General features: G+C 36.8%; 1 protein-coding gene across 4 annotated transcripts in view; it reads left to right on the forward strand.

Moving 5' to 3' along the window:
• Positions 1-13,643, forward strand: part of STYXL1 (serine/threonine/tyrosine interacting like 1) — a 43,312-nt gene that overhangs the window by 21,391 nt on the left and 8,278 nt on the right. For all 4 annotated transcript variants that reach the window (XM_016199011.2, XM_016199010.2, XM_016199012.2 and 1 more), the window contains 2 exons: positions 2,553-2,698; positions 13,028-13,125. In XM_016199011.2, coding sequence (XP_016054497.2) covers positions 2,553-2,698; positions 13,028-13,125 — 244 coding nt within the window. The remainder of the gene's footprint in view (positions 1-2,552; positions 2,699-13,027; positions 13,126-13,643) is intronic.

Consider the following 13,643-nt stretch of genomic DNA (forward strand, 5'->3'; position numbering starts at 1 on the left):
TCAGATACCTCTGTTTCTTTTGTATTTGTCAATGTGGCTATCAAAATTGTGTCATCTAGAATTAACATGTGCTTGCTCTTTACAGCACAGCATGTGTTTATTCATTCCACACCCTCTTCCCCTGCAGGCTGTGCAAGCACAGGAAAGGAAGCTGGTTTGAAAGTAGCAGAGAGTGTATAGATTTGTGATGGGTGTTTAGTGAGATTTTCCCAATGGAACTAGGAGGATTTCATTTGGCTCCAGCAAGCTAAGCATCCTGAGTGAGGTCAGCCTGAGCCCTGGGGACACTTTGGGTCACATCTGCAAATAGCGGGTCTCCCTGCAGGTAAAGGGGTTGTGAATCTCTTTTGAAAACTTGAGGATTTGCTCTGCTTGGTATATGTTCTTTGATAGAGGTTTTTGAGACTGACAGCTTGGGAAGGATGTGGGCTCACAGTGGGTTCACTGGGAGGGGAGATGTGCTGATGCCAGAAGGCTCTGAAGGACTGAAATGGACAGTGAAGTAGCCTGAGGTACTTAAGATGCTATTTTTGAGTCATACTTAGAGCCAGGGGAGTTTTTATAACTGGGTTTGACCTTTGAAATTACATAGGTCAGCATTTCTTATGGAATACTGATGGAAAAAAATTATGACCTATCAGATATTAGAACCGTCAGTTTATACAATGTTAGTGGAATTCTTTTTTTTCTGAGGCTTTGCCTAGGTTTTATTAAATATCACAAATACATTTTCAATTCATGCCAACAAAAACTACGTAGCTACTGTTTTATTAAAACATCTGAGCTACAAAAGCCCAGCCCAAGGAACCATTAGGAAAATTTACACCGGCTCTCTGATCCCTGGAGGCACACTGTGAGAACAGTCTTAGACCGGCATGCTTTTCTGGCCACTTTCCAACTTGTTTATAAAATTAGTTTTGTTATTTGATGATGATTTTTTTCTAACCACATGATTGGTGCCCTAAAAATCTTTCCTTGGAACAATCATATTTTATAACTCCCCCTCAGCTTTATTGATATGTAATTGATACATAATATTGTATAAATTTAAGGTATACAACATGATGATTTGATATATGTATATACTGTGAAATGATTACTATAATAAGGTTAACACATCTGCCACCTCACAAAATTATCTTCTTGTGTGTGTGGTGAGAACATTTAAAATCCACTCTCTTAGAAATTTTCAAGTATATAATACAGTATTGTTAACTGTAGTCACCATGCTGTATATTAATACCTTAGGACTTATTTGTCTTATATGTGGAAGTTTGAACCCTTTGACCAACATCTCCCTATTCTCCCTCCCTGCTCCAGCCCCTGGCAACCACCCCTTTACTCTATGAGTTTTGCATTTTTAATGTCCACATTTAAGTGAGATTATTTGTCTTTCTCTGTCTAACATGTTCCATTTAGTATAATGCCCTCAAGGTCCATCTATGTTGTTGCAAATGACAGGATTTCCTTCTTTTTTATGGCTGGATAATATTCCATTGTATACATGTGCCACATTTCTTTATCTACTCATCCATTGATGGACACTTAGGTTGTCTCCATATTTTAGCTATTGTGAATAATGCTCCAGTGAGCATGGGGGTACAGATATCTCTTTGAGATAGTGATTTTGTTTCCTTTGGATATATACCCAGAAGTGGGATTGCTGGATCATATGGCAGTTCTGTTTTAGTTTTTAGGAACCTCCATACTATTTTCCATAGTGGATGTAGCTAGTGGATTTCTTTACTGCCAGACTTCTTTGAGCCTTGTATTGCTAATGTACATCGTGAGTTTCTGAGAGAGGGATATCACAGGTACTGCTTCCCATATGTACTTGGTTCTCTGAACCATTTTTTCACACTGCATTGTGAGGGACCACTGTTTCTTAGAACACACTTTGGGAAATGTAGAAATAATCCTACTCTTTGTTTGTTTTTCAAAGAAATAAAAATTTTTCTTATTATAACTTTGGACCTGGAATTCAGTAAGCTTCCATTTAGGTGGTGGCTTGTTCTTCCTACTTCTCTATTGGGACTCATCAGAACTTCATCAGAATTTATTTCCTAATGACAAATAGAGACTTGAGAGTAGTTTCATTGTTTTTCAAAAGGCATATAAATTCTGGTGGCCTCCTAGTGTAATAAAAGGTGTGTTCCTCCCCACCTTTGCCCTCCCCCAACTGGAGACACCTTGGGTTTACACAGTTGTTGGCCACAAGGTATTAGGTTCCAATTTTTTGACTCCACGGCCAAATGCAAACAGGTGCCATGGAGAGAAGTATGATGTTGGGTGTTCAGATTCAGCATACTGTAACATGCTATATGCCAATGCTCAGTCCTTCTGTTACTACTAGCCCTATAACTCCTCATGCAAGTTATTACTTGCCAATCTCTTTGAATGCCCGATTATTAATTTCATTCACTGCCGTGGATTATCCTTCTAAGCTTGTTTGCTGAGCCACATTTTAAGAGACCAATACCTCCCACCCCCAAATGAAAACAACTTCTTCCCTGGGGAATATTTATAGCGGCCTCTCTCCTTCCTCACCTCAGGAGCTGGATGAATTTCAGCCATACCCTGTTGAAATATTGCCAGGCAGGATCTACCTGGGCAATTTCAGGCAAGCCTGCGACCCTAAAATTCAGAAGGATTTGAAAATCAAAGCACATGTCAATGTCTCCATGGAGACAGGACCATTGTAAGTAGTAATACTATTGATTTGTAAAGATTAAGTATCATTTGTTTATATAAGATTCCTGGTGCAATGCATTTATAGAGTTGAAAGAGCTATTAGAAGTCAGCATACACTAGAATAGGGTCTTTACTTAACTTCATCTGTTCCTGGCCTATAGTCTGTTTTCTGGCTTGGCCATTGCATCCTCTGCCCCTAACCTAGACCCCATACTTGCCCTTCAAATCTCACCAAAAGTAAAACTTTCCTGGTATTTAACATTGTGGTACAAAGTATCCTATTCTACCCTGCTATGCTTATCTCAGGCCCTCTGAGAAATAACCCATTTTAGTCCATTCAGGCTGCTATAATGGAATACCATTGACTGGTGGCTTATAAAAAACATAAACTTATTCTTATGGTGTGGAGGCTGGGAAATCCAAGATCAATGCAGCAGGGATTTGCTGTTTGGTGAGAGCCTACTTTCTGGTTCATAGACAGCTATGTTTCCACTGTGTCTTCACATGGTAGGAAGAACAAGGGAGCTCTTTGGGACCTCCCATTCATGAGGCTCAACCCTCATGGCCAGATTTACAACTAAAAAACCCCAGATAAAACATCTAAAACCATGGTTTTTTAGACGGTTGCCAGTAGAGCACAGGACAATGATTCCTAAATGAAGGGAAAAAAAACAAAGTGAGCCCCACAGTCAATTTAGCTTATTTCTTGAAGATTGCTTGAAGGGGACCAAAACAGATCCTGTCATTCTTTTGTTGTTATTGTTAATCCTCACCCAAGGATATTTATTCCATTGATTTTTAGAGAGAGTGGAAGGGAAGGAAGGAGGGGGAGAGAGAGAGAGAGAGAAACATAGATGTGAGAGAGATATTGATTGGTTGCCACCTGCACGCACACAGACAGAGGCTAGAGATCGGACCTGCAACCCATATATGTGCCCTTGACTGGGAATTGAACCCTCAACCCTTTGGTGTGTGGGCCAGTACTCTAACCACTTAGCCACACTGGCCAGGGCCTGTCATTCTTTTTGAATCCAGAGAGGTCAAATTGGTTAGAATTTGCAGGAGAGAACTTCATGGTGAGCTGAGTACAAAGAAAGGGCTCTGGACATCTGCAGAGTCCTCCTGTGTGTCTTCTAGCTGAGTACTTATAAGCACATGCATGTGAGGAAACTATTCAAGGCTGGGAGAAAAAACAGTAGAAATGAATGGACAGTACAATCCTCAGAGATTATGTGGGGCCAGTAGTAGTTTGTGTTTCAAGTCAGAATAGAGAAAACTCATAATATACAGGGCATCATGTAGAGTACTGAGAATAATAGTATTATCTCAGTAGTGAGGAAACACTAGCCCCAAGTTAGGGATGAAAAATCCAGTATCTGAGATGAAAAATATGTTGGATGTAATTAACAGCAAATTAGACACTACAGAAAAAAAGACTGGTGAATTTGAAGATATAGCAATAGAAAGTATCCAAAATAAAACACAGAGAAGAAAAAGACAAATAAAAAAGAACTTAACTTTAGCAAAATTGACACAGCTTCAAGTGGTCTACCATATGTGTAATTGGAATTTCCAAAGGAGAGGAAAGTGGGGAGATAGAAAATGTTTGAAGAATGGCCAGATTTTTTCCAAATTTGCTTAAAAAAAACAACAACACTGTAAATTCACAGACCCAAGCATCTCAACAGAAAGAAAACCACAGTAAGGCATGTCCTCTCAAATTGGTTAATATCAATGAAAAAGAGAAAATCTTAAAAGTAGCTAGATAAAAAAAGATGCATTACATACCAAGAAAAAAAGATAATGATGGTAGCAGACTTAATATTAGAAACAAAGAAATTGAGAAAACTGAAGTACTGAAAGAAAAATGTAAACCTAGAAATATAACCAGTAAAAAATATCTTTCAAATACGAAGGGAAAATACTTTTTTACAGGCACACAAAAGTTGAAAAAATTCATCAACAGATAGATGTGCATTACAAAAAATATTAAAGGAAGTCTTTTAGGTAAAAGAAAAACAATACCAGATGGAAATCTGAATCTATACAAAAAGAATCAAGATCACCAGAAATGATAATTATGTTAAATACTTTCCCCCTTATGTCCTAGCTGGATTGGCTTAGTGGTTAGAGCATCGACCTGTGGACTGAAGGGTCCGGGGTTCAGTTCCGGCCAAGGGCACATACCTCGGTTGCAGGCTCGATCCCTTGCCCTGGTCAGGGAGCGTGCAGGAGGCAACCAATCAATATGTCTCTCTCACATTGATGTTTCTCCCCCCCCCCCACTCTCTCTGAAAAGCAGTGGGAAAAATATCCTCAGGTAAGAGTTAAAAAAATAAAAAAAATAAAATACTTTCCCCCTTGTTTTTAAATCTTCTTAAAACATATCGCTTAAAGAAAAATAATGTATTTTGTGATTATAACATATGTAGAAGTAATATGTATGCCCACAATTTACTAAGGCAGGAAGAGAGAAAATAGAGGTATATACTTGTAAGGTTCTTACTCTGTTTACATAAAGTGGTATAATGTTACTTGAAGGTAGACCACAGTAAGTTAAAGATGTATTCTATACACTCTAAAGCAACCACCAAAAAATAGAACAAAACAAAATAAAAGAGATATGATTAATAAGATAACAAAAGAGATAAATGGAGTCATATAAAAATTTAATCTAAAAGAAGGCAGAAAAAGAGGAAACGAGGAATAAAGAAGAGATGAGACCAATGGAAAAGAAATAGCAAGACGATGGATTTAAATTCAGTCACACCAATAATGACACTAAGTGCAAATGGTTTAAATATTCCAATTAAAAGGCAGAAGTTGTAGGCTGTCTACAAGAAATATACTTTAAATATAAAGAAAAAGATAGGTTAAAACTAAATGGATGGATGTGACTTTGAGTGGTAAACACACAATGCAATATATAGATGATGTATCATAGAATTGTACACTTGAAACATAATTTTATTAACCAATGTCACCCCAATAAATTTAATTAAAAAACCTAAATAGATAGAAAGAGGTATTCCAGACTGATAATAGTAATTAAAAACAAAGAACTTTTGAGTGGCTGTATTATTATTAGATAAGTTGGACTTCACAGCAAAAAAATACTACCAGAGATAAAGAAGGTCATTTCATTATGGGAAAGTAGTCAATTAATCTAGATTCTAGAGGACATAATATACTTAACTATGTAAGTAGCTAATAAAGAAGCTTAAAATGCATGAAGAAAAAACTGATGGAAAAATAGAGAAATCTACAATTATAATTCGAGATTTCAACATCTCTCAGTAGATAGAAAGTGGTTATAATTTCAAAGACTAGAAGAGCACTATCATCCAATTTTACCTAATTGACATTTATAGGACACTCCACCCAATAACAGTAATGTTCTTCTAGTCTTTGAATGTGTTCTACAATATACATTTTTTCAAGAGAACATGTAACAGTTTTGCCAAGATTGACTCTTCTTGGCATTAAACCAAATATCAATACAGCTAAAAGGATTCAGGTTATAAAAATTTATGTTCTCTGACTATAAACGAATTAGAAACCAATAACAGGGTATCTGGGAAAAATCCCAAATGTTTGGAAACTAAATAACACACTTCTAAGTAGCCTATGGGTAAAAAATAAATAAAAAGGGAAATTAGAAAGTATTTTGAACTGAATGAAAATAAAAACACCATATATCAAAATGTGTGGATGCAGCTAAAGCAGTGCGTAGAGGGAAATTTATAGCCTAAAGGCCTACATTGGAAGAGTCTCAAATCAAATCAAGTACCTTCACTGACTTAGGAGTTAGAAAAAGTGCCCTGGCAAGTGTTTCTCAGTGGTTAGAGCCTCGGCCTGTGGCCCATGCACTGAAGGGTCTTGGGTTCGATTCCCAGTCAAGGGCATGTACCTGGGTTGTGGGTTCACTCCCCAGGGTGTGTGCAGGAGGCAACCGGTCAATGTGTCTCTTTCGTATCGATATTTTTTCTCTCTCTCTTTCCGTCCCTCCTTCCCTTCCACTCTTTCTGAAAAGCAATGGAAAAAATATCCTTCAGTGAGGATTAACAATAACAAAAAATTAGAAAAAGTAAGCAGGAGAAAGGAAATGGTAAAGATAAAAGTAGAAATAAATGAAATAGAAAACAAAACAATTGGGAAATTCAATGAAACTAAAAAACTTGTTCTCTGGCCTTGGCTGGTGTGGCTTAGTGGTTAGAGTGTCAGCCCGTACACCAAAGGGTTGTGGGTTCAATTCCTGGTCAAGGACACATACCTGGGTTGCAGGTTTGACCCTAGCCCCCATCAGAGCACATACAGGAGGCAACTGATCAATGTTTCTATCTTTCTTTCCCTCTTTCCCCATCCCTGTCTCCTACTCTTTCAAAAAATCAATGGAAAAAATATCCTCGGGTGAGGATTAACAATAAAAACAAAAAACAAAACCAAGAAAACCTGGTTCTCTGAAAAGATTAATACAGTTGACAAACTTCTACCAAACTGATCAGAAAAGAAGAGATAGAAGACAAGAATTACCAATATTAGGTATAAAAGAAGTAACATTATCATTATAGATCCTATGGATATTAAAAGGCATTTTCTGGGCATTTATCCCACAGAAGTGAAAACTTTATCCACACAAAAACCTGTACATAAATGTTTGTGGCAGCTTGTCAACTGGCGAATGTTAGACAAACTTTGGTACATACATACCATGGAATGCTACTCAACAATAAAAGGAATGAACTACTGATACATACAACAATTGGTATAAATCTTCAGGGCATTAATGCCGAGCAGAAAAAAAGGCCAATTCCAAAAGGCTACATATTATATGACTCCACTTATATAGCATTTTTGATATGACAAAATTTTAGAAATAGAAGTCAGGTTAATGATCACTAGGAGTTAGGGAAGGGGATTGAAGGAAGGAGGTATTTCTACAGAAGGGCAACAATAAGGGATCCTTGGTATTAGAACTGTTCAGTATCTCTACTGGGGGTGGATACATGAACCTACATAGGTGATAAATTTTATGGAATTTATTACACATATACACACAAATATAAGGAAAACTGGAGAAATCTGAATAGAATTGATAGATTGGATCAGTGTCAACCTCCTGATTGTGCTTTTATACTATAGTTTTACAAATGTTACCATTGGATAACCTGGGCAAAATATATGAGGAATCTCCCTGTATTATTTCTTACTTCATGTGAATCTATAGTGATATCAATAACATTTTAATTAAAAATAAATAAAAGAATGATTAGGAAATATTTTGAGCAACTTTATGCCAATACATTTGAAAATTAGGATTAAATTAACAAATTTCTCAAAAGACTCAAGCTACTAAAGCTCACTTAATAATAGATAATCAGAATAGCCCCATATTAAAGGAATTGAATTCATATTTAAAAACCTTTTTACAAAGAAAACTCTAGGCGAATTCCACTGGTGAATTCTGCCCAACATTTAAGGAAGAAATAATATCCATTCTACACAAACTCTTCCAGAAAATAAAAGAGGAGGGCACCCTTTCCAATTTATTTATGAGACCATCATAACTAAGCCTGACAAAGGCTTTATAAGAAAGGAAAACTATAGTCCATAACATCATGAACCTATTTTTAGCAAATTGGATCCCCCTCCCAAATATATAAAAAGGATAATATCTTGTGAAAATGTATTTATTCCAGGAAGGCAAGGTCGGTTTAACATTAGAAAATCAATGTAATTCACCATATTAACAGACTAGAAAAGAAAACTTAAATTATCTTCAGAATAGATTCAGAAAAATGGCACCCTGCAGCTGCTGAGTCTCTATTTTTATAAAGTTCACATTTACATTTATAAAATTGACAATATGATGGTCCATAAAGCAAGACTCAGTGAATTTCAGAAGATTTAAATCATATGCAGTTTATTTTTAACTACTGTGGAATTAATGTAGAAAACAATAATTTAAAAACATAATCAGAAAATTCCTAGAAATTTAGAAATAAATTTCTAAATAGCCTGTGTATCAAAGAAGATCTCACAATGGAAATTATGAAAAATTTTCAACTACATGATAATGAAAATATAACATCAAAACTTGTGGAATGTAGCTAAGCTATGTTTAGAAGGAAATTTATAGCCTTAAATGCATTTATTAAAAGGAAGAAAGGCTAAAAATCAACTAGTTAAGCATTCACATCTCAAGAAATTACCAGCAGAATAGTAAACTAAACCCAAGTAGAGAAGGAAGGAATAATAAAAGCAGGTAATTGAACTAGAAACAATAAAATAGAGAAGATCAAGAAAGTAAAAATAGTTATTAAAAAACTAATAAATTTTGATAAACCCTTGGCAAAACAGAGAGAAGGAACAAATAACCATTTGTAAAAGGGAACTCTACATATCCTACAGATATTTAGAAGGTCTTAAGGGGATATTATGAAAACTTTACTGTGATAAATATGAAAATGTAGATGAACATATTAAAAATACAATATCAAAACTGACAGCAGACAAAAGAGATGAAAATTTGATTAGTATTAATAACTAATAATACATTTCTCCTAGAGAAAACTTCAGTGATGAATTTTACCTAATACTTGAGGAAATAAAGCCAATATTAAATTCTTTTAAATAATAAAGAAGAGGAATAATTTTCATTTTGTTTCATGAGACCAGCATAGCTCTAATTTCATAATTAGACATTATAATGTCTGACAAAGACATTATAAGACAGAAAAATTGTAGACTAATTTTCTTTATGATGTAAAAATCCTAGACAAAATCTTAGCACATTGCATACATTAATATCCTTATAAAAAGGATAATACAGAATGACTAAATTGGGTTTATTCCAAGGATTCAAGTTTGTTTTAGCATCTGAAAAATCAATTCATCTAATTTACCATATCAATAACTAGAGCAAAATCAGGATTATCTCAACAGCTGCAGTGAAAGCATTTTGCATTTGATAATATTCACTATACATTTGAGATTAAAAAACACACACCTCTTAGCAAACTGGGAATAGAAGAGAACTTCTTTGATCTAATACAATAACTCTACAAAAATCTCTGCAACAAACATCAGAGTTAATGGTGAAATGTTGAAAATTTTCCTTCTGAGTCTGGGAACAAGACAAAGATGCCACTATCACTACTACTATTTAACATTGTACTGGAGGTCCTAGTTGGTGAAATATGACAAGAAAAAAATAAAATAGGAATTGAAAGGGAAAAATTGTCATAATTCACAGACAATTTAATTGTATACACAGAAAAGCCAAAACAACCTGCAGATAAATTATTAGACTTAAATGAGGTTGCTGGATACAAGATTAATATACACATATGAATGGTTTTTCTGCATACAAATAAACACAAACAAATTTTAATAACATATAGTTTACAATAGCAGAAAAGTATTAAACACCTAGGATCATACCTAATGAAGTAAGATCTCTAAACAGAAAATTATATAGAATTACTGTAAATTATTAAAGATTATCTGAATAAACAGAGGATGTACTGTGGTTATGGATTAGAAGAATCAATTTTGTAAAGATGTTGATTCTTGCTCAATTGATCTATAGGTTCAATGTAATGCCAATAGAATTCTAATAGGTTTGTGGAAGTTGAGACAGTAATCCTAAAATTTATATGGAAATGCAAAGGGCAAAAGTAGCTGAATATTGAAGAACAACAAATGGGGAAATTTGTTTGATCAAATACTAAGACTTAAAAACAACAGCAAGCCCTAGCTGGTTTGCCTCAGTGGTTAGAGTGCTGGCCTCAGTGGTTAGAGTGCTGGGTTCGATTCCGGCCAAGGGTATGTACCGTACCTCAGTTGCAGGCTCAGTCCCTGGCCCCGGTCAGTTGAGTGCAGGGGGCAACCAATCAATGTGTCTCTCTCATATCAGTGTTTCTCTCTCTCTTCCCCCCTTCCACTGTCTCTGAAAAGCAATGGAAAAAATATCTTTGGGTGAGGATGAAAATATTAATAATAATAATAAAATAAGTAAGTAAAAACCATAGCAAATGAGGATTGTGATGGAAAAATAAACCAGCTCAGCAGAATAGAGTCCAAACAGACCTGTGCATACATTGACACTTGAATTTTGACAAGGATTTTCTCCTTTATCTTTTTCTAAAAGTTTTATGTATTTAACCTCCATTTGTTTTTATCTATTTTGAAACAACTTTTGTATATGGTGCCAGAAATGGAACAGTTTGTTGGTTTGCATATGGAGATAATCATGTGTTGAAAATATCCTTTTCCTGTTGAATTCTTTGATACCTTGGTTGAAAATCCTTGTCAAAATTCAAGTGTGTGGGATTATATCTGGATTATTTATTCTTTTTCACTGATACATATTTTTCTTTCTACTAGTTCCACACTGTTGACTACTGTAGCTTTATAATAAATCTTGAAATCAGGTAATGTTAGTCCTCTAATATCATTCTTTTTCAAAGTTGTTTTCTTTGCATTTCCATATAAATCTTATAATCAGTTTGTCAGTTTCTACCAAGAAGCTTGCTGGAATTTTGATTGGGATTGAATTGGCATCTTAAAACAATGTTGAGTCTCTTGATCCATGAGCATGGTCTATCTCTCCATTTACTTTGCTCTTTAACTTCTCTCAGCAGTGTTTTATAGTTTTCAGTGTACAGTTCTTGTACATTTTGTGTCAGATTTCTTTCTAAGCATTTAATGTTTTTTTATATGATTATAAATGATATTTCAAAATTTTCAATTTCTGATTATTTGTTGCTAATACATAGAAATCCAATTGATTTATATATATTAACCATGTATTCTTCAACCTTCTCCATCCAGATGACTCCTCCATTGTGAAACTCTCCCCAGTTCCCTCGACTTCTCCCTATTCTTCCTCTCGAGTATCATGTATAGGTCTTTATTTATTTATTTGTTTGTTTGTTTGTTTATTTATTTTTTTAATCATTGATACTGTTACAGATGTCCCCCATTTCACGTGCAGGTCTTTCTCTTAGTGTCTAGCTGATTGGATTGGTGCCATTTGTTTATGTGTCTGCCTCCCCCCAGACTGGAAGCTCCTTGAAGCTGGGAGGGGACCCTATTTAATACTTGTGTCCACTAGGGTCCAGCCCAAGGTCTGGCACACAGTAGACATTGAGTGAGTGTCTATGAGGGAAGAATGGATAGATGGGCATGGATGGGTGGGTGGAGAGGGAGGAAGGGACAGAGGGATGGATGGGGAGGGATGGATGAAGAGGAAGATAGGGATGGATGGAGAGGGAAAGATAGACACATCAATGGATGGTGAATTGTACTTGTATTTGTAACAGCAAGTGCTCATACAGAAACTAAACCAGCTTATTTTTCTTTCTGAATCTATTGAACTTTCTGCATGCCACAGTGGTCTGCATACTGAATGTCACTACTAGGCCATAGTCTTCATAAACAACATTATCAGGTACTTACTGCATTCCAGGCATTGGGCCATGCTCCTTGCAGGCACACTCTCATTAAGCATGTCACATACCTCATCTCTCTCCTCCCCACCATGTTAATAAAATTTTAGCCACTCTGACCTTGTTGTTTTCAAATACATTAAACATACTGCCTCTTGGGGCTTTTGCACTTGCATCTCCTCTAGTTGGAACACTCTTTCCTCAGATAACCACCTGGCTTGTTCCCTCACCTTCTTTAAGCCTCTGCTCAAGTGTTGCCTCTTTGGCCCTGTTGATGTGGCATGGTTGGATGGGTGTTATCCCATGCACCAAGAGGCCACCAGTTTGATTCCCATTTGGGGCACATGCCCAGGCTGTGGGCTCGATTCCCACATGTAAGAGGCAGCTGATAGATGTTTCTATCTCTCTCTCCCCCCTTCTTCTCTCTAAAATCAATAAAAAAACATTAAAAAAAGTCACTTCCTCAGTAAAGCCTTCCCTCACTGCCCTATCTAAAACAGCAACCCCACCATTCTCTATCCCTCTTACCTCATTTTCTCCATTTAACATAGCAGGCTCATCCTCCAAAGTCATGGCATATTCCTCCCAACCTCATTTTATTATCTCTGCCATATTCTAGGAAAGCACCATGTTTGGTTAGTAATAATATCACATTTACGGAGCACTTACTATGTGCCAAGCAGATTGCTAAATGCTTTATATAGATTAATTGACTTATTCCATACCCCACCCCTATGAGGTAGGTGCCTTTTCAGTTCCTTGCCCACATCTCCTTAATGCTAACTCAGCATCCTGCCCCTGTGGTCCTGCTGCTATGGATGAGGAACACCACAGTGGGACTGTGTGTGAATCTGCCCGATTACCTGTGCTTTTCTTCTGTTTAGTTTTGTAGGCGATGTTGACAGGCTTCTGCACATCCAGATAGAAGACACCCTGGAAGCCAACATTTCCCCCTTTCTGCGCCACCTCTGTCACTTCATTGGTAAGGAGCATTCTCTAATCAGGCAGCAACTGGCCTATGCCCAGGGGGCACAGGGACCATGGCACCTGGTCCACATGCCTATTCCTGATTGTGACTCTCGGTGCTCAGGAGAGAAAGGGTAGCACATGCCCAGCCAAGTGTGGATAATCCCAGGACAAGCCCGCCTCTCTGGGTCCCTCAACAATATGGACAGCCACGTGTTTACCTCCGGGGCAGTGGAGCCAAATAAGAGCTCGAGACTGGATCAGACACCCTATATTCTAGCCTTGGCTGTACTGGTAGCCCCTTTTGGGCCTGGCCTCACTGCCTCTTTTGGACTGTCCAGTGAGGGTGTTGGCCCACGATGTACTGCATATGTTCATGGAGGCCTGCTCTGGGCTGTGCTCTGGTGACACAAAGGTGACGCTCACTCTGTTACTGCCCTTTTGTCTGATCAGCAAGGTAGGGTGGAAGGAAGACTCCAGAGTTTCTGACTTCCCTGATTTTCAGTGTGTATGTCCAGTGCCTCTCCGTCCTCC

Source organism: Miniopterus natalensis, chromosome 3 (genome assembly GCF_054644295.1).
Source record: "Miniopterus natalensis isolate mMinNat1 chromosome 3, mMinNat1.hap1, whole genome shotgun sequence".
NCBI classification, from domain to species: domain Eukaryota; kingdom Metazoa; phylum Chordata; class Mammalia; order Chiroptera; family Miniopteridae; genus Miniopterus; species Miniopterus natalensis.